Here is a 25917-nt window from a genome sequence, read left to right on the forward strand (position 1 = left end):
GTTTTTTTTTGTTGTTTTTTTTACAAAGGCTACGATATTGTTCACAGGATGATCGTAACGACCACAATCAATGCTAAATTGTAAGCCACTCTTGCTGAGGCTTTTAAATATCTACAACATGCATTTGACAGAGTACAAGAACAACTTTGCTATCTTCAACTGGTTTTAAATGCAGAGAAAACAAAGTGTATGCTCTTTACCACATCAAATACTGTAAGATCATCACTGTGTGAGAACATTTTAACAAGAAATGGGCAACAAATTATGTTAGTATCTGCTTTTAAATATTTAGGATTTTTAATTGATGACCACTTGAGTTTTAAGGAGCACATTCAGTATGTTGTAAAAAAAACTGAAACTTTTACTGGGATTTTATTATAGAAACAAGTCTTGCTTTTCTTTTACTGTGAAACAGAAATTGGTGGAAACAACCTTTTTACCTGTTATTGACTATGGAGATGTGTTGTACATGAATGCTACTGCTGGTTGTTAAAAGTTAAAGTTAAAGTACCAATGATTGTCACACACACACTAGGTGTGGCGAAATTATTCTCTGCATTTGACCCATCACCCTTGATCACCCCCTGGGAGGTGAGGGGAGCAGTGGGCAGCAGCGGTGGCCGCGCCCGGGAATCATTTTTGGTGATTTAACCCCCAATTCCAACCCTTGATACTGAGTGCCAAGCAGGGAGGTAATGGGTCCCATTTTTATAGTCTTTGGTATGACTCGGCCGGGGTTTGAACCCACAACCTACCGATCTCAGGGCGGACACTCTAACCACTAGGCCACTGAGTAGGTCCGGATGTCTCCACAAGCTGGATAGTGTGTACCACGGGGCACTGAGATTCATTACCAACTGCGCTCCTCTTACTCACCATTGTGTGTTATACTCAATGGTTAACTGGACATCTTTATGTGCTCGACGCCTCAATCATTGGTATGTTTTCATCTACAAAACCATTCTGGGTATCACTCCATCTTATCTGTCTTGTCTTTTAACAAAGAAACAAGGAAATCACAATCTTCGTTCAATGAATGTTCTGCAATTTGTCGTCCCCAAAGTAAGAACTGAACTGGGCAAGAAAGCATTTAGGTTTTCAGCACCAAAGGCTTGGAATAACCTACAATCGAATATTAAACTTCAAACCCTAGTTACGTTGAATGAGTTTAAAGCTTCTGTGAAAGGATTGCAGTCTACCTTGTCTGTATGCACATGTGTCATGTGAGCAAGTTTTAATGTTGTAAATGTGATGTTTTATGTATTTGTTTACTGTTTTTAATGTAACCTTGCTGCTGCCCTCTTGGCCAGGTCTCCCTTGGAAAAGAGATCTTTGATCTCAATGGGATTTTACCTGGTTAAATAAAGGCTAATAAAAATAAGCCCAATATGCTGTGATGGATTCACGAGCATTTACACAATTTCCAAGGGAAACGCATTTGCAAAATATTGTGTTAACTACTTATCGTAATACCGTCAAACATTCCCAGATATACAGTATATTCCAAGAACAACTTGAGTAGCGAGACATACAAACAGGCAGTGCTGAAATGACTGCGTAATCTTGACCGTAACAAATTTCGAGACATTCCGAAAAGATTATCCGGACGAATATGCAAAATTAGAAGTGGTGTTGTCCCAATACCGGTACCGATAACAAAAGGTATTTCGGTACTTTTCGGTATTTTTCTAAATAAAGGTGACCACAAAAAATTGCATTATCAGCCAAATTTTAACAAAAAATCTTAGGGTACATTAAACATATGTTTCTTATTGAAAGTTTGTCCTTAAATAAAATAGTGAACATACAAGACAACTTGTCTTTTAGTAGTAAGTAAGCAAACAAAGGCTCCTAATTTAGCTGCTGACATATGCAGTAACATATTGTGTCATTTATCATTCTATTATTTTGTCAAAATTATTAAGGACAAGTGGTAGAAAATGAATTATCAATCTACTTGTTCATTTACCGTTAATATCTGGTTATTTTCTGTTTCAACATGTTCTATCTACACTTCTGTTAAAATGTAATAATCACTTATTCTTCTGTTGTTTGAGACTTTACATTAGTTTTGGATGATACCACAAATGTGGGTATCAATCCGATACCAAGTAGTTACAGGATCATACATTGGTCATATTCAAAGTCCTCATGTGTCCAGGGATGTATTTCCTGAGTTTATAAACATAATGTAAATTTTTTAAAAAACGAAAGGAGATTTTGTGATGCTAAAAAATATCGATGTAATCATCGTAGTATGGACTAGATAGCTCTTGTACTTTGTATCATCACAGTGGATGTTGGGTGTAGATCCACCAATGGTGTTTGTTTATATTGTAGCATCCCGGAAGACTTGGTGCTGCAGGGAATTCTGGGAATTTGTTCTGTAGTGTTTATGTTGTGTTGCGGTGAAAATATTCTCCTGTCATTGTTGTTTAGTTTGGTTTCACTATATGGCACATGTTTATGACAGTGTTGGCGTTGTTCATACGGCCACCCTTAGTGTGACATGTATGGCTGTTGAGTAATACTTGTGTGTAGTGTGTTCAAAGTTAAGTTGGTTGTCTTAATGGTTGATGTTTGGTCATAGAACAATATTGTTTTGACTTTGCCAACTTCAGACCATTTTAATACTCCAAAAGTCATGATTCCAATGCGTTGCGGTGTGTAGTGAAGCATATATAGCTATAACTCGTCCTACAGGGATGATTCTTGAAATAGATGTACTTGACTTGTCTCCATGGACACAAGGATTAATGATTTAGAAGGAGTAACAACACTGCGGATCGTTATTAGCCGCTAGCCAGCTGACCGTGTCTTAAAGCGTGACGACGCCAATGGGTGGGGGACCGGTACTTTTTAGAGGCGGTATAGGACCGAATATGATTCATTAGAATTGCGGTACTATACTAATACCGGTATACCCTACAACCCTACTTAGAAGTAAACATTAACCTACTGGTCAGTTATTACGCACGTTTTTTTTGGGGGGACTGAGACATACTCCGAAAATGTTACGCGGATGTTACAGTATATTCGTAAGATTTAATGACTTAGACTAGGATTAGTAATACGTATATAAAACAAGGGAGCTCTGCAGTGGTCGTTTGTTTTGCATAAGGCGCAGGTGTCAAACTCAAGGCCCGGGGGCCAAATCTGGCCGGCCACATTATTTGATGTGGCTCGCGAAAGCCTGGAAATGATCTGCGTTTATAAAATGCTTAATCTTTTTTTACTAAATATATTTGTTCTTTCCCCTTTGACATTAAAAATAATGTACTGCATGCAATCAACATACAAATATTGTATATTGTTTTGTTAAAATAAAGATAAATACTGTACTTGAATATCTGCTTGATTGATGATTTCAAAACAAATTATCAATCAAATTGTAGACTGTAAAATTGACAATAGATTTTACGGTGTAGTTTTTTACCGTAAAATAAACTTTGGTACTGTTTTTTTTCCATATACATTAAGACACTTAAACATTAAAAAACAAACAAAAAAACATTAAAACAAGATTTTACAGTAAAAACAAACAAACTGGCAGCTCTGTTGCTTGAATTTTACCGCTAAAAACAGTGGTATGGTTTTTCTATTCCATTCCATTTATTCAATTGTTTTATATGCTGTAAAAAAAACAAAAAAACACTGCTTTTACTGTGAAATTGCTAGTTTTTAAACTTAAATTTAACTGGTTTTTCTTGCAGCTTATGTAAAAAAATATATTGTTAATGTTTTATATACATTCATGTATATTCATATATTACTCATTGTTAAAAGCGGCCCTCTGAGGGCAATCATAACTGCGATGTGTCCCTCAATGAAAACGAGTTTGACAACCCTACACTGCAAAAAGTCAGTCTTCAAAAACAAGAAAAAAATATATAAAAATTAGGGGTATTTTATTTGAACTAAGCAAAATTATCTGCCAATGGAACAAGAAAATGTGGCTTGTCAAGACTTTCCAAAACAAGTAAAATTAAAGCTGCAAGCAGCGATGGACGGGACCGACTTTGAGGTCTCATAAAATCCAAACCGGAGCAGTAATTAAAACTCTTTCATCAACTTTTAATCAGAAGGATTCAATCTCTCTCCTGTGCTAATTTGAAGCAGACACAACAAACGTCCTCAGAGGAGATAATGTTTGAAAAAAGGTGACTGTTTTTACACAACTTTTGTTTTGAAGGGGGAATTGCAAACGTCCTGTTGATTTTTGCTGGCGGTTGTCAGTGTATGAAATATAGGTCTAAGTGAGACCTACATAGAGGTTTTTGTTTCATGTCTCTAAGACATTCCTACTGGGAGTTACAGGCAGTTTTGTCTGTGTTTTCTTCCTAGGGGGCGCTAGAGCGCAATTTTGAGTTTTGGGGTTTGGTTTTTTGATTAGATCGCAATTTTTGCCAGTCCTGATGTGTGTGTCCAATTTGGTGAGTTTTGAAGCATGTTAAGGGGGTCAATTTACAGCTCACAGAGGCGGCGGTATAATAATAAAACGCTAGAAATACAATAGGGTCCTCTATCCCAAAGGGACTCGGTCCCTAATTAGCTAACCTCAATGAACCTAAAAATACCTTAAAATGGGTATATTTTCACTATTAACAACTGTACTACTATACGAGGACGTATTTTCTATTGTTTCATTGAAAATAAAACAGCAAAGTCCATTTGGCCGTCATCTGTTTTAATATGAGACAATTGTGTCAAAGTCGTGATTTTTTTTTTCAAGCTTGAAATAAGAAATGATTACTTTAAAAAAGTAGTTTATACTTGTGAGTGTTGATGACACAGCTTTGCCTCAGTTGATATTCTAGTTTCAAGCATGTTTTACTCAGTGTAGGTCATCAAATCTCAGCAACAAGCTGTAATATCTTACTGAGATCATTTAGGACCAACATACTTAAAACAAGTAAAACACGCTAACATAAAATCTGCTTTGTGAGAAGAATGATCTTATCAGACAGAAAATAAGCAAATATCACCCTTATTTGAGATATTTCATCTTACTTAGATTTCAGTTTTTGCAGTGTAGGCCTTTTTTTCTCTCGAATTTTACGCGTAAGGGATGTTTATTTAATAACCTCTATACCAGCGTCCTCTGCAGTGAATACTAGCTTTTGGTCTTTGGTCTTTAGTCGTAGAACAGAAGGTTCTGTTCCCCAAACGTAAAACAACCAACTTTACATTCACGTTGACGTCAAGCGCTGTAAATTCCGATTTTTTTTTTTGGTTTATCGCCATTTTGTTTGATGTTGGAAAAAGATCAAATGAATGTATTTTGTGAGTAACTTTGAAGAACTTTTTTTCTCCCACAGACATGACCCGGATCACCATTGGGGGCCTGAAGCCCGAGACCACCTACGAGCTCAAGATGTCCGCCATCAATGGCAAAGGCGAAGGCGAGAGCAGCCCGACCAGCACGTTCCAGACCAAGCCAGTCCGTATGTACTCCGTCCTCACTTTGAGCCCTCCGCAATAATTGACGCCCGGTTACATACTTACCAAGCTTATATACGCAGAATCCTGAATTCAGTCCTTACTTTTTTCTAAATGCTTGGTTTTAGACATTGTGGTGCAATGTCATTAAAGCAATATTAGCTAGCTTTCAATGTTTTTTGTCTGTACTTCCTATTTTGGCTGCAATCTTATTAAGACTGCTAGCATAACATAACTGCCATAGTTAATACGAACAGCCGAGCGACACAATTCCAAATCAGTTAATCGGTAAAAACTTGCTTTCACTCGTGTGCTTCCAGTCAAAAGTCGCTGTCATTGTTTTTTCTCGGCGTCCTCCAGTGAAGAAAATGCATGGATTTGTTTCATAGTTTTGGGTGATCACACACAAATTAAGTATTATAAAGTACAGTACAGGCCAAAACTTTGGACACACCTTCTCATTTCAATGTGTTTTCTTTATTTTCAAGACCATTGTAGATTGTCACTGAAGGCATCAAAACTATGGCACCTGTGAAGTAAAAACCCTTTCAGGTGTCTTGAAGCTCATTGAGAGAATGCCAAGAGTGTGCAAAGCAGTAATCAGAGCAAAGGGTGGCTATTTTGAAGAAACTAGTACATCAAACATGTTTTCAGTTATTCAGGTCAATGCCCAGGAGTTAAAGTTTTGTAGCGTTTACCTTTTTTGACGCAATCCAAACAACCTTCCCGAGTCATGCCGCAAAAAAAAAAAAATGCAACCAATACAAAATGTGAACACACGGTCACACTTAACACAACCTGCTCACTGAACCTTGTGAATTTTTTTTTAAATAAAAAATTACACCGATTTAATCCTTTAGAATGCATGTTGGGGGAAATGCAAAACACTCTCTCTACACGTATCAATGTTTGGCGTATTTTAGCTGCTTGAAATTTCTAATTGATTACAAAACCTTTAAGGGGGTCGTCACAGAAGTAAACAAGGTAGGAGTTGACATTTCACATACTTTTAATTTCCAATTATAATAATTATGTTTCCATTATATTAATATAATATGTACACATGTATGTATAGGCTATATATACAGTACAAGCCAAAACTTTGGACACACCTTCTCATTTCAATGTGTTTTTTTTAAGACTATTTACATTGTAGATTGTCACTGAAGCCATCAAAACTATGACACCTGTGAAGTGAAAACCCTTTTAGGTGACCACCTCTTGAAGCTCATCGAGAGAATGCCAAGAGTGTGCAAAGCAGTAATCAGAGCAAAGGGTGACTATTTTGAAGAAACTACAATATAAAACATGTTTTCAGTTATTCAGGTCAATGCCCAGGAGTTATAGTTTTGTAGCATTTACCTTTATGACGCAATCCAAACAACCTTCCCTAGTCATGGCGCAAAAAAAATAAAATGCAACCAATACAAAATGTGAACACATGGTCACACATAAAACAACCTGCTCACTGAACCTTGTGAATTTTATTAAAAAAAAATGTTTTGACAGATTTAATCCATTAGAATGCATGAAGGGGAATGCAAAACTCTCTCTCTCCATGTATCCATGTTTGGCGTATTTTAGCTGCTTGAAAGTTCTAATTGATTACAAAACAGTAAGGGGGTCGTCACAGAAGTAAACAAGGTAGGAGTTGAAATTTCACATACTTTTAATATCCAATTATAATAATTATGTTTCCATTATATTAACATAATATGTACACATGTATGTATAGGCTATATATACAGTACAAGCCAAAACTTTGGACACACCTTCTCATTTCAATGTGTTTTTTTAAAGACTATTTACATTGTAGATTGTCACTGAAGCCATCAAAACTATGACACATGTGAAGTGAAAACCCTTTTAGGTGACCACCTCTTGAAGCTCATCGAGAGAATGCCAAGAGTGTGCAAAGCAGTAATCAGAGCAAAGGGTGACTATTTTGAAGAAACTACAATATAAAACATGTTTTCAGTTATTCAGGTCAATGCCCAGGAGTTATAGTTTTGTAGCATTTACCTTTATGACGCAATCCAAACAACCTTCCCTAGTCATGGCGCAAAAAAAATAAAATGCAACCAATACAAAATGTGAACACACGGTCACACATAAAACAACCTGCTCACTGAACCTTGTGAATTTTATTAAAAACATTTTTTTTGACAGATTTAATCCATTAGAATGCATGATGGGGGAATGCAAAACTCTCTCTCTCCATGTATCCATGTTTGGCGTATTTTAGCTGCTTGAAAGTTCTAATTGATTACAAAACAGTAAGGGGGTCGTCACAGAAGTAAACAAAGTAGGAGTTGAAATTTCACATACTTTTAATATCCAATTATAATAATTATATATCCATTATATTAATATAAAATGTACACATGTATGTATAGGCTATATATACAGTTCAGGCCAAAACTTTGGACACACCTTCTCATTTCAATGCGTTAGTTTTTTTTTCAAGACTATTTACATTGTAGATTGTCACTGAAGGCATCAAAACTATGACACCTGTGAAGTGAAAACCCATGTTAGGTGACCACTTCTTGAAGCTCATCAAGAGAATGCCAAGAGTGTGCAAAGGGTGGCTATTTTGAAGAAACTAGAATACAAAACATGTTTTCAGCTATTCAGGTCAATGCCCAGGAGTTATAGTTTTGTAGCATTTGCCTTTATGACGCAATCCAAACAACCTTCCCTAGTCATGGCGCAAAAAAAATAAAATGCAACCAATACAAAATGTGAACACACGGTCACACATAAAACAACCTTCTCACTGAACCTTGTGAATTTTATTTAAAAAAAAAAATTGACAGATTTAATCCATTAGAATGCATGATGGGGGAATGCAAAACTCTCTCTCTCCACGTATCCATGTTTGGCGTATTTTAGCTGCTTGAAAGTTCTAATTGATTACAAAACTGTAAGGGGGTCGTCACAGAAGTAAACAAAGTAGGAGTTGAAATTTCACATACTTTTAATATCCAATTATAATAATTATGTATCCATTATATTAATATAAAATGTACACTTGTATGTATAGGCTATATATACAGTGCAGGCCAAAACTTTGGACACACCTTCTCATTTCAATGCGTTAGTTTTTTTTTCAAGACTATTTACATTGTAGATTGTCACTGAAGGCATCAAAACTATGACACCTGTGAAGTGAAAACCCATGTTAGGTGACCACTTCTTGAAGCTCATCAAGAGAATGCCAAGAGTGTGCAAAGGGTGGCTATTTTGAAGAAACTAGAATATAAAACATGTTTTCAGCTATTCAGGTCAATGCCCAGGAGTTATGGTTTTGTAGCATTTGCCTTTATGACGCAATCCAAACAACCTTCCCTAGTCATGGCGCAAAAAAAATAAAATGCAACCAATACAAAATGTGAACACACGGTCACACATAAAACAACCTGCTCACTGAACCTTGTGAATTTTATTTAAAAAAAAAAATGGACAGATTTAATCCATTAGAATGCATGATGGGGGAATGCAAAACTCTCTCTCTCCACGTATCCATGTTTGGCGTATTTTAGCTGCTTGAAAGTTCTAATTGATTACAAAACTGTAAGGGGGTCGTCACAGAAGTAAACAAAGTAGGAGTTGAAATTTCACATACTTTTAATATCCAATTATAATAATTATATATCCATTATATTAATATAATATGTACACTTGTATGTATAGGCTATATATACAGTTCAGGACAAAACTTTGGACACACCTTCTCATTTCAATGTGTTTTCTTTATTTTCATGACTATTTACATTGTAGATTGTCACTGAAGGCATCAGAACTATGAATGAACACATGTGGAGTTATGTTCTTAACAAAAAAAGGTGAAATAACTGAAAACATGTTTTATATTCTAGTTTCTTCAAAATAGCCACCCTTTGCTCTGATCACTGCTTTGCACACTCTTGGCATTCTCTCGATGAGCTCCAAGAGGTAGTCACCTTGCTTGAAGCTCATAAACCTTTTTGTGTTAAGTACATAGCATGTGTTCATTCATAGTTTTGATGCCTTCAGTGACAATCTACAATGTAAATAGTCATGAAAATAAAGAAAACACATTGAAAGAAGAGAAGGTGTGTCCAAACCTTTGGCCTGTACTGTATGTTGCATCCAAACACCCTTTGCCGAGTTTTTCCAAGCGTCCGTGTTGTCTTGTTGTTGCCCCAAAAATTATCTGCGGTATTTACGGGTAATTATATGTAGTTCATTTATTTTGTCTATCCGCGCAATCTGCTGGTTTTCGCGATGTAGGGCCATATGTTATCCTAAAAAAACAAACGGCGGTATTTTACAAGATATTTTCTGTACTTCATTTGTTTTAGCTAAAAAAAAACAAAAAACTTTTTTGTCGTCTTTTCCTATCAGCGCACTCTGCTGGTTTTTGGTAAGTATCGCGGTGCATTTTTCCACGAGTAATCAAAGTTTGGCCTCAAAAACAAACTGCTGGGATTACGAGGTATTTTTCCAGTGGGGCGGTATAGCACGGTTGGTAGAGTGGCCGTGCCAGCAACTTGAGGGTTCCAGGTTCGATCCCCACTTCCGCCATCCTAGTCACTGCCGTCGTGTCCTCGGGCACTTTACCCCCCTGCTCCCAGTGCCACCCACACTGGTTTAAATGTAACTTAGATATTGGCTTTCACTATGTAAAGAGTCACTCGAGAAAAGCTCGATATAATTCGCTTCCCTTTATGTAGTTAATTTCTTTCTGCCAAAATGTTTTGCTTTAGTCGCGTTTACCTTTCAGTACGTTGTGCTGTTTTTTGCCAAGTAGCGCAGTGCATTTGTGCACTGACAGATCAAGACGACACTGTCAACATAGCTTTGTTAGCCTAGAAAACAAACAGTATGTGCAAGGTATTTTCTGTAGTTCATTTGTTTTGCTTTTAGTCAGGGCACTCTGCTGGTTTTTGCGCAGTACATTTTTCAATTAATAATTCAAAACGACGTTGTTAACACAGACAACATTTCTTGCCATTTTTTTTTAGTTTCAGGTGATTATACGCGAGTTAAGATTTTTTCCAACGTTCTATCTTCTTTTTGCACATTGATCCTCTGCCGAGTTTTCCTTTGGACCTTCTTAAGGAATCTTGGACTTTTTGTTAGCTATCTTGCATCCATCTATTCTGTTCCTAATCAGTCGGTAATTCCGATAAAAAGACGTACTTTCCCCGTTCCCATTCTCATTTCACTGTCTCTGTTTCTTCTTCTTCTTCTTTTTTTCTTTGTTTCGCTTGCATCTCACGCTGGTTTCCATCTGTTATTCCATCGGACCGCTCAGGCTTTTCTCTCACACGTAAGTTTCCTGTCCGTCTCGTCTGCTTAGTTTCCCCCCACCTTTCACCCCTGGAAAAACGAGCTTGAGAAGAACATTCCATGTAATTGATTCGGCCCCAATGTCAATTCACTATTTTTCCCAGATGGCATTGAGTTCCATTTTTCTAGTGCGGCAGGTTCAGGTTTGTTAAGCAGCTTGATAGATTGATCTGAGAGCGGCGTAGCCCGTAGCGTACAATAGTACTTAGCGCACCCTCCCTTCATTCCTTACTAAAAATCTGTCTGTAGTACAAATTAAGTCACGCTTGTGCACTGCAGCAATTTCAGCTCGTTAGTGTTGAGCGAGGTCTTCAAATGAGGTATACACTACTGGGAACGGAGGTGTATTATCATAAGGAAGTGCTCGTAATGTTAAAAGCTTTGCATTTAAAATCTGCCCCTTAAGGATCACATTTAAAGACCTTCTCGTTAACACTCGTGCGCTGCTTTCATTTATTTTCCGTCCTTTATTGCAATCTCGTCGCTTTAAACAAAAATGTGTGTTTTTTTATGATACATTTAAGTCCCACTTGCGCATAGTTCGGAAAATTCAGAAAGTGGCCTTGTTTTGCATCCTTGGTGTCTAAAAAAACTAAAATATGAGGATTATTTTCTTATTACTGTGTTTAAATAATAATTATATTGTATTTATTCATCCATCCATTTTCTACCGCTTATTTCCCTTCGGGGTTGCGGGGGGTGCTGGAGCCTATCTCAGCTACAATCGGGCGGAAGGCGGGGTACACCCTGGACAAGTCGCCACCTCATCGCAGGGCCAACACAGATAGACAGACAACATTCACACTCACATTCACACACTAGGGCCAATTTAGTGGTGCCAATCAACCTATCCCCAGGTGCATGTCTTTGGAGGTGGGAGGAAGCCGGAGTACCCGGAGGGAACCCACGCAGACGCGGGGAGAACATGCAAAGTCCACACAGAAAGATCCTGAAGCCGGGATTGAACTCACGACTACTCAGGACCTTCGTATTGTGAGGCAGACGCACTAACTCCTCTTCCACCGTGCTGCCCTATATTGTATTTATTTTTTATTTTAACAAATGTATTTTTTTGTTTCTTGTATTTGAGTTTTGAATTGTAAAAATATATATTTAAACTGCAACTTTAACTCATGTTAAAACAATACAAAAAATATAAAATTAATTACAAAGAAATAAATATATTGTATTTATTTCTTTGTAATTAATTTTATATTTTTTGTCATGTTAAAACAATACAAAAAATATAAAATTAATTACAAAGAAATAAATATATTGTATTTATTTCTTTGTAATTAATTTTATATTTGTTGTCATGTTAAAACAATACAAAAAATATAAAATTAATTACAAAGAAATAAATATATTGTATTTATTTCTTTGTAATTAATTTTTTATTTTTTGTATTATTTTAACAAAATTAATTACAAAGAAATAAATATATTGTATTTATTTCTTTGTAATTAATTTTATATTTTTTGTATTATTTTAACATGAGTTAAAGTCGCAGTTTAAATATATATTTTTACAATTCAAAACTCAAATACAAGAGGGAAAAAAAATACATTTGTTAAAATAATGTTTAGGGTGTCTTATAATCTCTATTGTCAATATAGTAATACTAACACACAGGTGTCAAACTCAAGGCCCGGGGGCCAAATCTGGCCCGCTACATTATTTTATTTGGCCCGCGAAAGCCTGGAATTAATATGCATTAATAAAATGCTTAATATTTCCTTACTAAATATATTTATTTTTCCCCTTTTCACATGCATGCAATTGCATATCTTTTAAAATTCAATATTATCAAAATCGAAATATTATATAATTTTTTGTTAAAATAAAGATAAATACTGTACTTAAATATCTGCTTGACTTATGATTTCAAAACAAATTATCAATCAAATTGTAGACTGTAAAATTGACAATAGATTTTACGGTATAGTTTTTTTTTACCGTAAAATCAACTTTGGTACTGTTTTTTTCCATACACAGTAAGACACTAAAACATTAAAAAAACAACAAAAAAAACAACAACATTAAAACAACAAGAATTTACTGTAAAAAACAACAAAAAACTGTCAGCTCTGTTGCTTGAATTTTACCGCTAAAAAGAGTGGTAGTGTTCATTTATAAAATTTTGTATATGTTGTAAAAAAAAAACACTGCTTTTACTGTACAATTCTGCTGACTGAGCTGCCAGTTTTTAAAGTAAAATTAAAATATTTATTTTGCAGCTTATGTAAAACAATGTATATACACATGTATATTCATATATTACTCATTGTTACAAGCGGCCCTCTGAGGGCAATCATAAATGCGATGTGGCCCTCAATGAAAACGAGTTTGACACCCTTCTACTAACACATCAGTCCACAGTTATTCTGGAAACTACTTAACAAAAATACAAATTTAAAAAAAATCCATAAAATTATTATAATTCGGAAAATAAATCTTCTATATACTGTTGTAATAATAATTGACAGAATTTCAATTTGCTGATGATATTTAGTAATACAAAGTGCAGTGACAGTTACATGCTAACGTGCTAATACATGCTAAAAACAGGCTTTTTCATCGCGTTATAAACAAATGTCCCAAAAAACATCTTATTCTCACCATCTTCCAGCTACATCAGAGGCTCCGCCCCTTATTGTCTCCACCACGATGGCGCTTAGTGAGTATCCCCGGTTGTGCAGTGTGCTTGTCTTGTTAGCACAACAATCAAACGCTAACTGCATTGAAATTGAAGTGTGACAATCTGTTATTGAGGGTTTTTCCTGGTTTGGAGTGACAATAACAGTATGGATTTGTGTGTGACAGCAGCATGTATCAGATTCATGGTAACATGTCGGTTTTCTCTGCGCAAAATTGCATCTTTGACTTTTTTCAAAAGTTGACGTCATTGCAGTTGACCAACTTCACCGCTAAAAATGTGCTTTTGGGGATCAGCTGGTTTGGGATACGACTTGTCGTGGCGGTAAGCCGAGGAGGCGGAATAGGTTTGAAATGGATCGCAAGCTCGCTGCCGCGTTCGACGATATTATGAAGGGTGCAAAACCGTGCGTTGCTAGTCAGTGGACTAACTAGTTAGTGGTATCTCAATTTTCGAGTACCGGTACCTTGACTTACGAGTAATTTCAGATACTGTCTCTCAGCTCTACGTTGAGAGCACACCTTGGGTTAAGAGCATTTTCACCGTCGGTTGAAGTAGTATACAGTGGGGCAAAAAAGTATTTAGTCAGCCACCAATTGTGCAAGTTCTCCCACTTAAAATGATGACAGAGGTCTGTAATTTTCATCATAGGTACACTTCAACTGTGAGAGACAGAATGTGAAAAAGAAATCCAGGAATTCACATTGTAGGATTTTTAAAGAATTTATTTGTAAATTATGGTGGAAAATAAGTATTTGGTCAATAACAAAAATTCAACTCAATACTTTGTAATATAACCTTTGTTGGCAATAACAGAGGTCAAACGATTACTATAGGTCTTTACCAGGTTTGCACACACAGTAGCTGGTATTTTGGCCCATTCCTCCATGCAGATCTTCTCGAGAGCAGTGATGTTTTGGGGCTGTCGCCGAGCAACACAGACTTTCAACTCCCTCCACAGATTTTCTATGGGGTTGAGGTCTGGAGACTGGCTAGGCCACTCCAGGACTTTCAAATGCTTCTTACGGAGTCACTCCTTCGTTGCCCGGGCGGTGTGTTTGGGATCATTGTCATGCTGGAAGACCCAGCCACGTTTCATCTTCAAAGCTCTCACTGATGGAAGGAGGTTTTGGCTCAAAATCTCATGATACATGGCCCCATTCTTTCTTTCCTTAACACGGATCAGTCGGCCTGTCCCCTTAGCAGAAAAACAGCCCCAAAGCATGATGTTTCCACCCCAATGCTTCACAGTAAGTATGGTGTTCTTGGGATGCAACTCAGTATTCTTCTTCCTCCAAACACGACAAGTTGAGTTTATACCAAAAAGTTCTATTTTGGTTTCATCTGACCACATGACATTCTCCCAATCCTCTGCTGTATCATCCATGTGCTCTCTGGCAAACTTCAGACGGGCCTGGACATGCACTGGCTTAAGCAGGGGGACACGTCTGGCACTGCAGGATTGGATTCCCTGTCGGCGTAGTGTGTTACTGATGGTAACCTTTGTTACTTTGGTCCCAGCTCTCTGCAGGTCATTCACCAGGTCCCCCCGTGTGGTTCTGGGATTTTAGCCCACCGTTCTCATTATCATTTTGACCCTACGGGATGAGATCTTGCGTGGAGCCCCAGATCGAGGGAGATTATCAGTGGTCTTGTATGTCTTCCATTTTCTGATAATTGCTCCCACAGTTGATTTTTTCACACCAAGCTGCTTGCCTATTGTAGATTCACTCTTCACAGTCTGGTGCAGGTCTACAATTCTTTTCCTGGTGTCCTTCGACAGCTCTTTGGTCTTGGCCATAGTGGAGTTTGGAGTCTGACTGTTTGAGGCTGTGGACAGGTGTCTTTTATACAGATAACCAGTTCAAACAGGTGCCATTGATACAGGTAACGAGTGGAGGACAGAAGAGCTTCTTAAAGAAGAAGTTACAGGTCTGTGAGAGCCAGAGATCCTCCTTGTTTGAAGTGACCAAATACTTATTTTCCACCATAATTTACAAATAAATTCTTTAAAATTCCTACAATGTGAATTCCTGGATTTTTTTCACATTCTGTCTCTCACAGTTGAAGTGTATCTATGATGAAAATGACAGACCTCTGTCATCATTTTAAGTGGGAGAACTTGCACAATCGATGGCTGACTAAATACTTTTTTGCCCCACTGTATGTAACTGAATATACAGGTAAAAGCCAGTAAATTAGAATATTTTGAAAAACTTGATTTATTTCAGTAATTGCATTCAAAAGGTGTAACTTGTACATTATATTTATTCATTGCACACAGACTGATGCATTCAAATGTTTATTTCATTTAATTTTGATGATTTGAAGTGGCAACAAATGAAAATCCAAAATTCCGTGTGTCACAAAATTAGAATATTACTTAAGGCTAATACAAAAAAGGGATTTTTAGAAATGTTGGCCAACTGAAAAGTATGAAAATGAAAAATATGAGCATGTACAATACTCAATACTTGGTTGGAGCTCCTTTTGCCTCAATTACTGCGTTAATGCGGCGTGGCATGGAGTCGATGAGTTTCTGGCACTGCTCAGGTGTTATGAGAGCCCAGGTTGCTCTGATAGTGGCCTTCAACTCTTCTGCGTTTTTGGGTCTGGCATTCTGCATCTTCCTTTTCACAATACCCCACAGATTTTCTATGGGGCTAAGGTCAGGGGAGTTGGCGGGCCAATTTAGAACAGAAATACCATGGTCCGTAAACCAGGCACGGGTAGATTTTGCGCTGTGTGCAGGCGCCAAGTCCTGTTGGAACTTGAAATCTCCATCTCCATAGAGCAGGTCAGCAGCAGGAAGCATGAAGTGCTCTAAAACTTGCTGGTAGACGGCTGCGTTGACCCTGGATCTCAGGAAACAGAGTGGACCGACACCAGCAGATGACATGGCACCCCAAACCATCACTGATGGTGGAAACTTTACACTAGACTTCAGGCAACGTGGATCCTGTGCCTCTCCTGTCTTCCTCCAGACTCTGGGACCTCGATTTCCAAAGGAAATGCAAAATTTGCATGGTTGGGTGATGGTTTGGGGTGCCATGTCATCTGCTGGTGTCGGTCCACTCTGTTTCCTGAGATCCAGGGTCAACGCAGCCGTCTACCAGCAAGTTTTAGAGCACTTCATGCTTCCTGCTGCTGACCTGCTCTATGGAGATGGAGATTTCAAGTTCCAACAGGACTTGGCGCCTGCACACAGCGCAAAATCTACCCGTGCCTGGTTTACGGACCATGGTATTTCTGTTCTAAATTGGCCCGCCAACTCCCCTGACCTTAGCCCCATAGAAAATCTGTGGGGTATTGTGAAAAGGAAGATGCAGAATGCCAGACCCAAAAACGCAGAAGAGTTGAAGGCCACTATCAGAGCAACCTGGGCTCTCATAACACCTGAGCAGTGCCAGAAACTCATCGACTCCATGCCACGCCGCATTAACGCAGTAATTGAGGCAAAAGGAGCTCCAACCAAGTATTGAGTATTGTACATGCTCATATTTTTCATTTTCATACTTTTCAGTTGGCCAACATTTCTAAAAATCCCTTTTTTGTATTAGCCTTAAGTAATATTCTAATTTTGTGACACACGGAATTTTGGATTTTCATTTGTTGCCACTTCAAATCATCAAAATTAAATGAAATAAACATTTGAATGCATCAGTCTGTGTGCAATGAATAAATATAATGTACAAGTTACACCTTTTGAATGCAATTACTGAAATAAATCAAGTTTTTCAAAATATTCTAATTTACTGGCTTTTACCTGTATATATATGTATGGATGTATATGTATAGAAGTGTTTTAACCCAATGCGACCCCCGAGTCAGAAAGTTTGGGGACCCCTGGTCTAAGGACTGTTGTCTGTGATGATTACCTTTGGGTCGGTAGCAGCGATATCAAGCTTTGTTGGCATTGTATCGGTAAGAAAGTGTGTAGTATCGCCCATCACCAATTCGGTAGTCTCTAATTTAGCCTCATTGTGTCCCTTACCTAACCTCATCTATTGTCGTTGGAATTTCTACAGATGCACATGTTGTGCGTTGTGTATACAACAAACAACAAATGTTCCCAGGGAAACCTTACGCATTTTCATTTCAGTCTCTTAAAAGCATACCATTATGTTGTTAAAGTTGAAAGAAGCTGCAATCAACTCGACCACACCGCGCAAATGTGACGCCTTTAAACGGTCGCATTCTATAAGCGCCTCATGCCTACAATCTTTTTCTCCATGTAATAATTTCATGTGATTTGTGTTGTATTTACCCACGCACAGTATTGTGAGGTGTTTGTTTTTTTGTTGTTGTTGTGTTCATTATGTGTGGGCTTTTTTCATCATTTCACAACTTTTGTGTATGTTTTCCTACCCCCGACCACGCCCGACCCCGCCCACCACCCACCTGTATTTACCATGCCTTCAACCAATCATGTGGTTGTACATCATGTGACTTTGACATGTGGCTCTTGCATGGTGCTGATGATGTCGACATCGCCGGCTAACAGAAGGTAACTTTTGCTTTTTTGTTTGCCGACCCACCCAAAAAAAAAAAAGAGGACGTTTGACATATTAGAAGCAGATTAGACACAGTTTTAGTGGGGTTTTTTAATCATTCTTAACGAGACTGCATCTATTATTCAATACCTTCACCATCCTTCAATTCATGCCAAATGGTTGCCCATTTGGACTTGTGTTAAAGATTCATGTCAATGTGCATTGTGATAATAGTGCAATCATCAGCAAAAAGGCATTTTGTCACATCTCACTGTTTTCTGAATTTTTTCAGTCAATACGAGGCGCTCAGTGGATGTGACTTTGACAAATGGAAAACTAACACCAAAATCCATAATAAAAAAATAAATAAATTAGTGAATTATACTACTAGTATTAGTAGTATGATTATTATTTGTTTATTGGATTAAATTTATTTTTTTATTTTTTAAATTATATTTATTTTTGAAATGCAATAGATTGCTTATCCAAATAAATGTGCATTTATTATTATAGTATTTATGTATGTTTTTAAACTTGAAAATTAATTTAAAAAAATTATTACTAATCATTTTTGCTATTGTTTACTTTTTAAATTGAAATATATTTTAAATACAGAGTTCAGTAGATTGGTTATTAAATTAATGTGCATTGTATTATTATTAATGTATTTATTTCAATCTTGCAAATTAATTAAAGTAAAAAAATGTTGTATTGTTATTCAAAAATTACATTATTAAAAAAACTCGATAGATCAGTCATTTGAATAACATACATTTTATTATTGATAATGTCTTTATTTTAGGGCTGTCAAACGATTAAAATATTTATATAAGATTAATCGTATTTTGTCCATGGTTAACAAATAATTAATTGTGATTAATCGCAAAAAAAAAAGTGTTTATCATCTTTAAAAAGCACACCTTATTAAAATGTACACTCATCATGAAACGATTAAATTTGTTCGATTTATACAAATGTTTGCTTTTTCTTTTTTTTTTTTTAGCCGCTCAACACAACACGGACACAAACAGACACAAGACATTTTCCACTGGGGGTTTTATCAAATTCGTAGTTGGCTTGCGTGTAACAAGGAAACATTGTGTACAAAAGAACAAACTACCGACAAGAAACGCAAGCTCAAATAAACAACCACACACTCAAAAACAGGCCCAAAAAAAGGCAACTTGCGACTCACCAACTTTGCAAGCGACTTTAAAAAAAAAACCTTTGCTAACTCGCAGCGATGTCAATAATGAGACCTGCCAAGGCTTTAAAGCTCAAAATGTGTCTTAGTCCATTTTCATCTGGATGAAAAAAAATGTTTCCATTAAAGAAAACTTTCTTAAACACGTTATTATCGCGTTAACTTTGACAGCCCTATGTTATTTAAATCTTGAAAATGTATTAAAACCTACAATTTTTTTATTACTCTTTTTATTATTTAGAAAATGAATTTATTCAAAAACAAAACTAATACAAATGTAATAAATGTTTTATTTGAAGAAACATATACAGTCATGGTCAAAAGTTTTTGAGTTTCCAATCATTTCTACAACTCTTATTTTTTTGTGATAGAGTGATTGGAGCACATACTTGTTTTGTCACCCAAAACACGCTTGACTGTGGACACTGACACCTGTGTTCCAGCAGCTTCCAATTCATTGCAGACCTGCTTTTTGGTGGTTTTGGTTGACTCTTGATCATCCTGACCAATTTTCTCTCAGCAGCAGGTGATAGCTTACGTTTTCTTCCTGATCGTGGCAGTGACAAAACTGTGCCATGCACTTTATACTTACAAACAATTGTCTGCACAGTTGCTCTTGGGACCTTAAGCTGCTTTGAAATGGCTCAAAATGACTTTCCTGACTAGTTCAAGTCAATGATTCTTTTTTTCAGATCCGTGTTGAGTTTCTTTGACTTTCCCATTGTCGCGTTAGTAACCGAGTCTAATGACTGCCTCATTTAAATGGGCTCAGATAAGTGAACAGGTGTCGTCAATCATAATCACTCACATGAAGTTAAGAGGCCATGCCATGAGGCTAATTTGATTTGATTGAAACTTTTCTACATCACCAAAATCTATAATGTTTGTTGCTGTATGTATACTTTTGACCCAGCAGATTTGGTCACATTTTCAGTAGACCTATAATAAATTCATAAAAGAACCAAACTTCATTAATGTTTTTTGTAACAAACAAGTATGTGCTCCAATCACTCGATCACAAAACAACAAGAGTTGTAAAAATGATTGGAAACTCAAAACAGCCATGACATTATGTTCTTTACAAGTGTATGTCAACTTTTGACCACGACTGTATTTTATGCTCATGTGTTCATTTTAATCTAAATCTATTATCATATTAATTCATTTTTTTATCTTCTTTTTTTTTTTAGGTGTCCAATTATTATTATTTTTTTAAGAAGCCAACATGTTACATTTTGTAGCTCAGACATCCTTTGAATATACAACCACAATATTTAATCATGATAATCTTTAAAAAAAAAATTGCCTGGTTATTTAGATAGAAATGTATCTGGTAGCACTTTAGTATGGGGAACATATTCTAAGTAACAAAGACTTAATTTAGAGTTATTTGGACTCTAGGGGAACATATAAGGGTTAGGTTTAGGGGTTATTTGGACACTAGGGGAACACATAAGGGTTAGGGGTTATTTGGACACTAGGGAACCACATAAGGGTTAGGGTTAGGGGTTATTTGGACACTAGGGGAACATATAAGGGTTAGGGTTAGGGGTTATTTGGACACTAGGGGAACACATAAGGGTTAGGGGTTATTTGGACACTAGGGGAACATGTTAGGGTTAGGGGTTATTTAGACACTAGGGGAACATATAAGGGTTAGGGTTAGGGGTTATTTGGACACTAGGGGAACATATAAGGGTTAGGTTTAGGGGTTATTTGAACACTAGGGGAACATATAAGGGTTAGGGGTTATTTGGACACTAGGGGAACACATAAGGGTTAGGGTTAGGGGTTATTTGGACACTAGGGGAACACATAAGGGTTAGGGGTTATTTGGACACAAGGGGAACATGTTAGGGTTAGGAGTTATTTGGACACTAGGGGGACATATAAGGGTTAGGGTTAGGGGTTATTTGGACACTAGGGGAACATATAAGGGTTAGGGTTAGGGGTTATTTGGACACTAGGGGAACATATAAGGGTTAGGGTTAGGGGTTATTTGAACACAAGGGGAACACATAGGGGTTAGGGTTAGGGGTTATTTGGACACTAGGGGAACATATAAGGGTTAGGGTTAGGGGTTATTTGGACACTAGGGGAACATATAAAGGTTAGGGTTAGGGGTTATTTGGACACAAGGGGAACATGTTAGGGTTAGGAGTTATTTGGACACTAGGGGAACATATAAGGGTTAGGGTTAGGGGTTATTTGGACACTAGGGGAACATATAAGGGTTAGGGGTTATTTGGACACTAGGGGAACATATAAGGGTTAGGGTTAGGGGTTATTTGGACACAAGGGGAACATGTTAGGGTTAGGAGTTATTCGGACACTAGGGGAACATATAAGGGTTAGGGTTAGGGGTTATTTGGACACTAGGGGAACATATAAGGGTTAGGGTTAGGGGTTATTTGGACACTAGGGGAACATATAAGGGTTAGGGGTTATTTGGACGCTAGGGGAACATATAAGGGTTAGGGGTTATTTGGACACTAGGGGAACATATAAGGGTTAGGTTAGGGTTACTAATAAGCAATAATTCTGAGGTTATTGAGGGAAGACTCTTAGTTAATGGCTTACTGGTTGTATAATAAGGCCATGCAGAATAAGGCATTATTAAGTACTTAATAATGAATAATTAAGAGCCAATATGTTACTAATTTGCATGTTAATAAGCAACTAATTAATGGTGAATATGTGTTCCCCATACTTAAGTGTTACCATGTATCTTTATTTTTTTTTTAATGTTTTTTTGTATAAAACCTGTTCAAAACGCAGTACTTTACAGTGTCTTGTTCCCCTCTAATTATTGTCGTCACTGTTTGATTGGATGGCTAGTAATAAGTGACTGCAGCATGCAAGTTGACAATGTGCATCCTCCTTCTTCTACTTCATGTTCCTTTCTCCTCTGCTGATTCTCAGAGAACTTTCTGCGTGCGTCGGCGTCATTGCCATCACGTCTTGTTTTGTTTGTATCCACCTTCTGACCTCTCTACGCTACAATGCTTATGTATAGGAAATTCAAAGCAGTGTCTTTAGAGTTTTTGTGTAAAGAAAAAAGAAAAAAAAAGCTGCAAAAATCCCCCAAATGAATTCCACGCACAGTTCCTCCACTTTTTTCTTACTGGTGTCGCCCCGAGCACCCCGCTGTAACCAAACCCCGCAGCCTGCATGGATCACCTTCTTTTCTTCCGCTAACAACCTCACTTTGAGCCTCAGAGGCGAAACAAAAACAACCTAACCACAATGTAGCTCACGCCTGCCACCATTTTTAACAACTATTTGCTTCTCTATTCTAACGCCGTCTGTCAGGTGTTGTCCAGTTTTGACAGCCAACCTTCAACATTATGAGCATTTCCAATCAACCTTTATTTAAATATTATTTACTGTATGCAACCACCCATGCTTTTTTGCCGTGTCATCAAACAGCATAGTTGCTTAAAAACAGCCTCATTAGACAAGTTTATCATTAAAAATGTATACAAAAGAGCCTGTTGGGGATATAACACTTAGAGTACAGAGTCACTGGGTTGGATCGGGTAAATGATTTTAACAAACATCTGGTAAACGTTCCCTCTGGTTTTGCCCCTCGGTAGGAGAACCCGCCGCGCCGAAACTGGAGGCCATGATCCAAAACCAGGGCAATTCTCTAAAAGTCAACTGGATCAAGCAGGACGACGGCGGCTCCCCGATTATGCACTACCTGGTCCGATACAAGGCTGTGAGTATCAACACAAAACATGTAAGAGCATTCAAAACTATTGGTATTATTAGTGATGGGTGAATGACGCCTCGGTGAGTGTGTGGCACATTCATTAGCTGTATTGACACTAGACGTACACTGTGTTGGTGTTTCATTATGGTCATCCGCCATCTGATGGATTAAATAAAATCACTACACTTGACCTGCAAATAAAATCAAGAGTTGGCAAATGAAACGGTTTTTGTTTAAACAAATAGCTGTGCAGAAAATAATATGAAACGCGCAACTCTGGTCAATGAGCCAAATAGTAAATAGGAAAAGAAGAACATTTGTCTTATTCAGCGCAATAACATCAAAATAATACCACTCTTCTGATGTTTTCCTTTTCCTTAGTTGCATTTAACTTTGACTTGATTCAGTACGAACTGTCACTTGTGAGCCGTAAGAAGCGCTTCCTGATAAACACAAATTGGCGCTTAGCAGTCAAATGACAGCAGTTGTATCAGTAACATTTACTGCTTATCCCTCTCTGGGTAGCGGGAGGGCTGGAGCCTATCCATTATTAGTATTATTATTAGTAGTGGTAGTGTGTTTATTTTATATATATATATATATATATATATATATATATATATATATATATATATATATATATATATATATATATATATATATGTATGTGTGGGAAAAAAAAAATCACAAGACTATTTCATCTCTACAGGCCTGTTTCATGAGGGGGGTACCCTCAATCATCAGGAGATTTTAATGGGAGCATTCGCATACCATGGTTTATATAGGGCACAGAGTGGGTGGGTACAGGCTGGCCTAGGGGCGTGGTGATTGGCTCATGTGTTACCTAGGAGGTGTTTCCGTCTATGGCGGCATGTTGTTACAATTTCGCTGCGCTTGTTGAGGGATGACAGGTCTGGACGGTAAATAATAAACAGTTTCTCTTTCAAGCATGGGTTGCATCTTTTATTACCACTATTGTAAGGTGTGCTGGATGCAAGAATTTGCCATGTTATTGAATATTCAACATTATTGTCTTTGAGGTCCCAAATGTGTTTGCTGGGTTCTGTGGTATTTCGCAGGTTTTTGTTCCTGAAAGAAGCCTTGTGATTGTTCCATCTGGTTTTGAATTCACCCTCGGTTAATCCTACATATGTGTCGGATGTGTTAATGTCCTTGCGTATTACCTTAGATTGGTAGACAACTGATGTTTGTAAGCACCCCCTGTTGAGGGGGCAATCAGGTTTCTTTCGACAGTTACATGCTTTGTTGGTTTTGGAGTCGTTCTGACTGGGGGTCGACGGCTCATTTGCAATTGTTTTGTTGTGGTTTGAGATGATTTGTCGTATATTGTTCATGCAGCTGTAGCTCAATTTGATGTTGTTCTTGTTGAATACTTTTCTTAGGTTGTTGTCTTTGGGAAAGTGTTTGTCAAACAGATTGAGGAATTTGTGTCCAATGTTCGTTGAGACGTTTTTGCTGTATGGGGGGTTGTACCAGATGATGCCGTTTCGTTTTCTGTTCTTTTTTGGCTGGTTTCCTGGCGTGGGTTCATAGGTGAGGGTGAATAGTGGTAATAAAAGATGCAACCTATGCTTGAAAGAGAAACTGTTTATTATTTACCGTCCAAACCTGTCATCCCTCAACAAGCGCAGCAAAATTGTAACAACATGCCGCCATAGACGGAAACACCTCCTAGGTAACACATGAGCCAATCACCACGCCCCTAGGCCAGCCTGTACCCACCCACTCTGCGCCCTATATAAACCATGGTATGCGAATGCTCCCATTAAAATCTCCTGATGATTGAGGGAACCCCCCCTCATGAAACAGGCCTGTAGAGATTAAATAGTCTTGTGATTTTTTTCCCCACACATACATATATTGCGCTCTACTACGGTATCGAGCACTATTTTTTGGATAAACTTATTAAGACATATATATATATATATATATATATATATATATATATATATATATATATATATATATATATAAGGGACAAGTGGTATAAAATTGATTGGATGATATATACATATACACATATATATGTACATATATATACATCTACATATATACAAGTATGTTTACTTGGTAGACTGTGCTCTCTTTGATTAATATAAGAAATAAATGTATACATGCATTATATAAATGTATAATATGTATAAATATTTATTGGTAATTTATTTTTAATTGGTTGATTTTTATATTTTTTGAGGCCCTTGCAGTGCATTCCTAATTTGTTAATATACTGTATATTTTTTAATATCTGTTTTAATCCAACTGTAAATATTAAATCAGGTTAAAAGCTATATTTAATTATTTGGATGTCTCATTCACTGTGATTTTTTTTTTCTTAAATTCTCAGTCTTAAAATTTAACCGAACTATTGCCATGAGTTTTGCAATTATTGTTCAAATTACTTTTGTACTTTTACTTTTTTTAAATGTGCTTTTAAATGTTAAAAATAAATATTTTTGTGTGATATGTAAAATAAATTGTCACACTTGCAATTTCTCCAAAGTCTTGAAATTTGTTCTGTTAAAATGTCTTTATTTTATTTGATATTTTAAATGTATCTTTCATTTCTGTATAAGCTTATAAGCAGTGCTTGATTATTTTGGTGTTGATTGTTGAATTGAAATCACACTATGTGTTAAAGTTGCTCTTAAATGTTAAATCAGGTTGTTGGAATGTGGTAAATGTTGTGATGCAGAACTGCCAAGCTTCAGAAAATGACAAGAGTGAGACCTGAGTGTCATGATGTGTTCCTAAAAATGTTGGCTTTTTTTAACATCGATTTGGCCTTTTTTATCATCGATTTACACTTTTAGACTGACGTCCTCTCCTCCAGCAGCTCTCCCTGCACTGTGGCCACTGTTTGATTGAATTCTGCTTTACAGTGGTACTCAAAGTGGATTTCAGGGACTGTGGGTTTCTTGAGGGTGATCTAAATTGAGTCTTACAAGGTCTGTAACACTGACAGTGTGGGATCAATTTGGTTCCAATTTGTACACTGTCAGAGTTAGAGGTATACAGAACCTTGACATTTAAATTTTGGGGAAACACTACTTTG

General features: G+C 37.0%; 1 protein-coding gene across 7 annotated transcripts in view; it reads left to right on the forward strand.

Moving 5' to 3' along the window:
- ncam1a (neural cell adhesion molecule 1a) overlaps positions 1-25917 on the forward strand; it is a 658018-nt gene that overhangs the window by 566684 nt on the left and 65417 nt on the right. For all 7 annotated transcript variants that reach the window (XR_012050597.1, XM_061962814.2, XM_061962816.2 and 4 more), the window contains 2 exons: positions 5319-5444; positions 22726-22850. Coding sequence is in view for 6 of the 7 variants with exons in the window: in XM_061962814.2 (XP_061818798.2) it covers positions 5319-5444; positions 22726-22850 (251 nt within the window). In the remaining variant the exon portion in view is untranslated. The remainder of the gene's footprint in view (positions 1-5318; positions 5445-22725; positions 22851-25917) is intronic.

Source organism: Nerophis lumbriciformis, linkage group LG09, assembly GCF_033978685.3.
Source record: "Nerophis lumbriciformis linkage group LG09, RoL_Nlum_v2.1, whole genome shotgun sequence".
Taxonomy (NCBI): Eukaryota; Metazoa; Chordata; class Actinopteri; order Syngnathiformes; family Syngnathidae; genus Nerophis; species Nerophis lumbriciformis.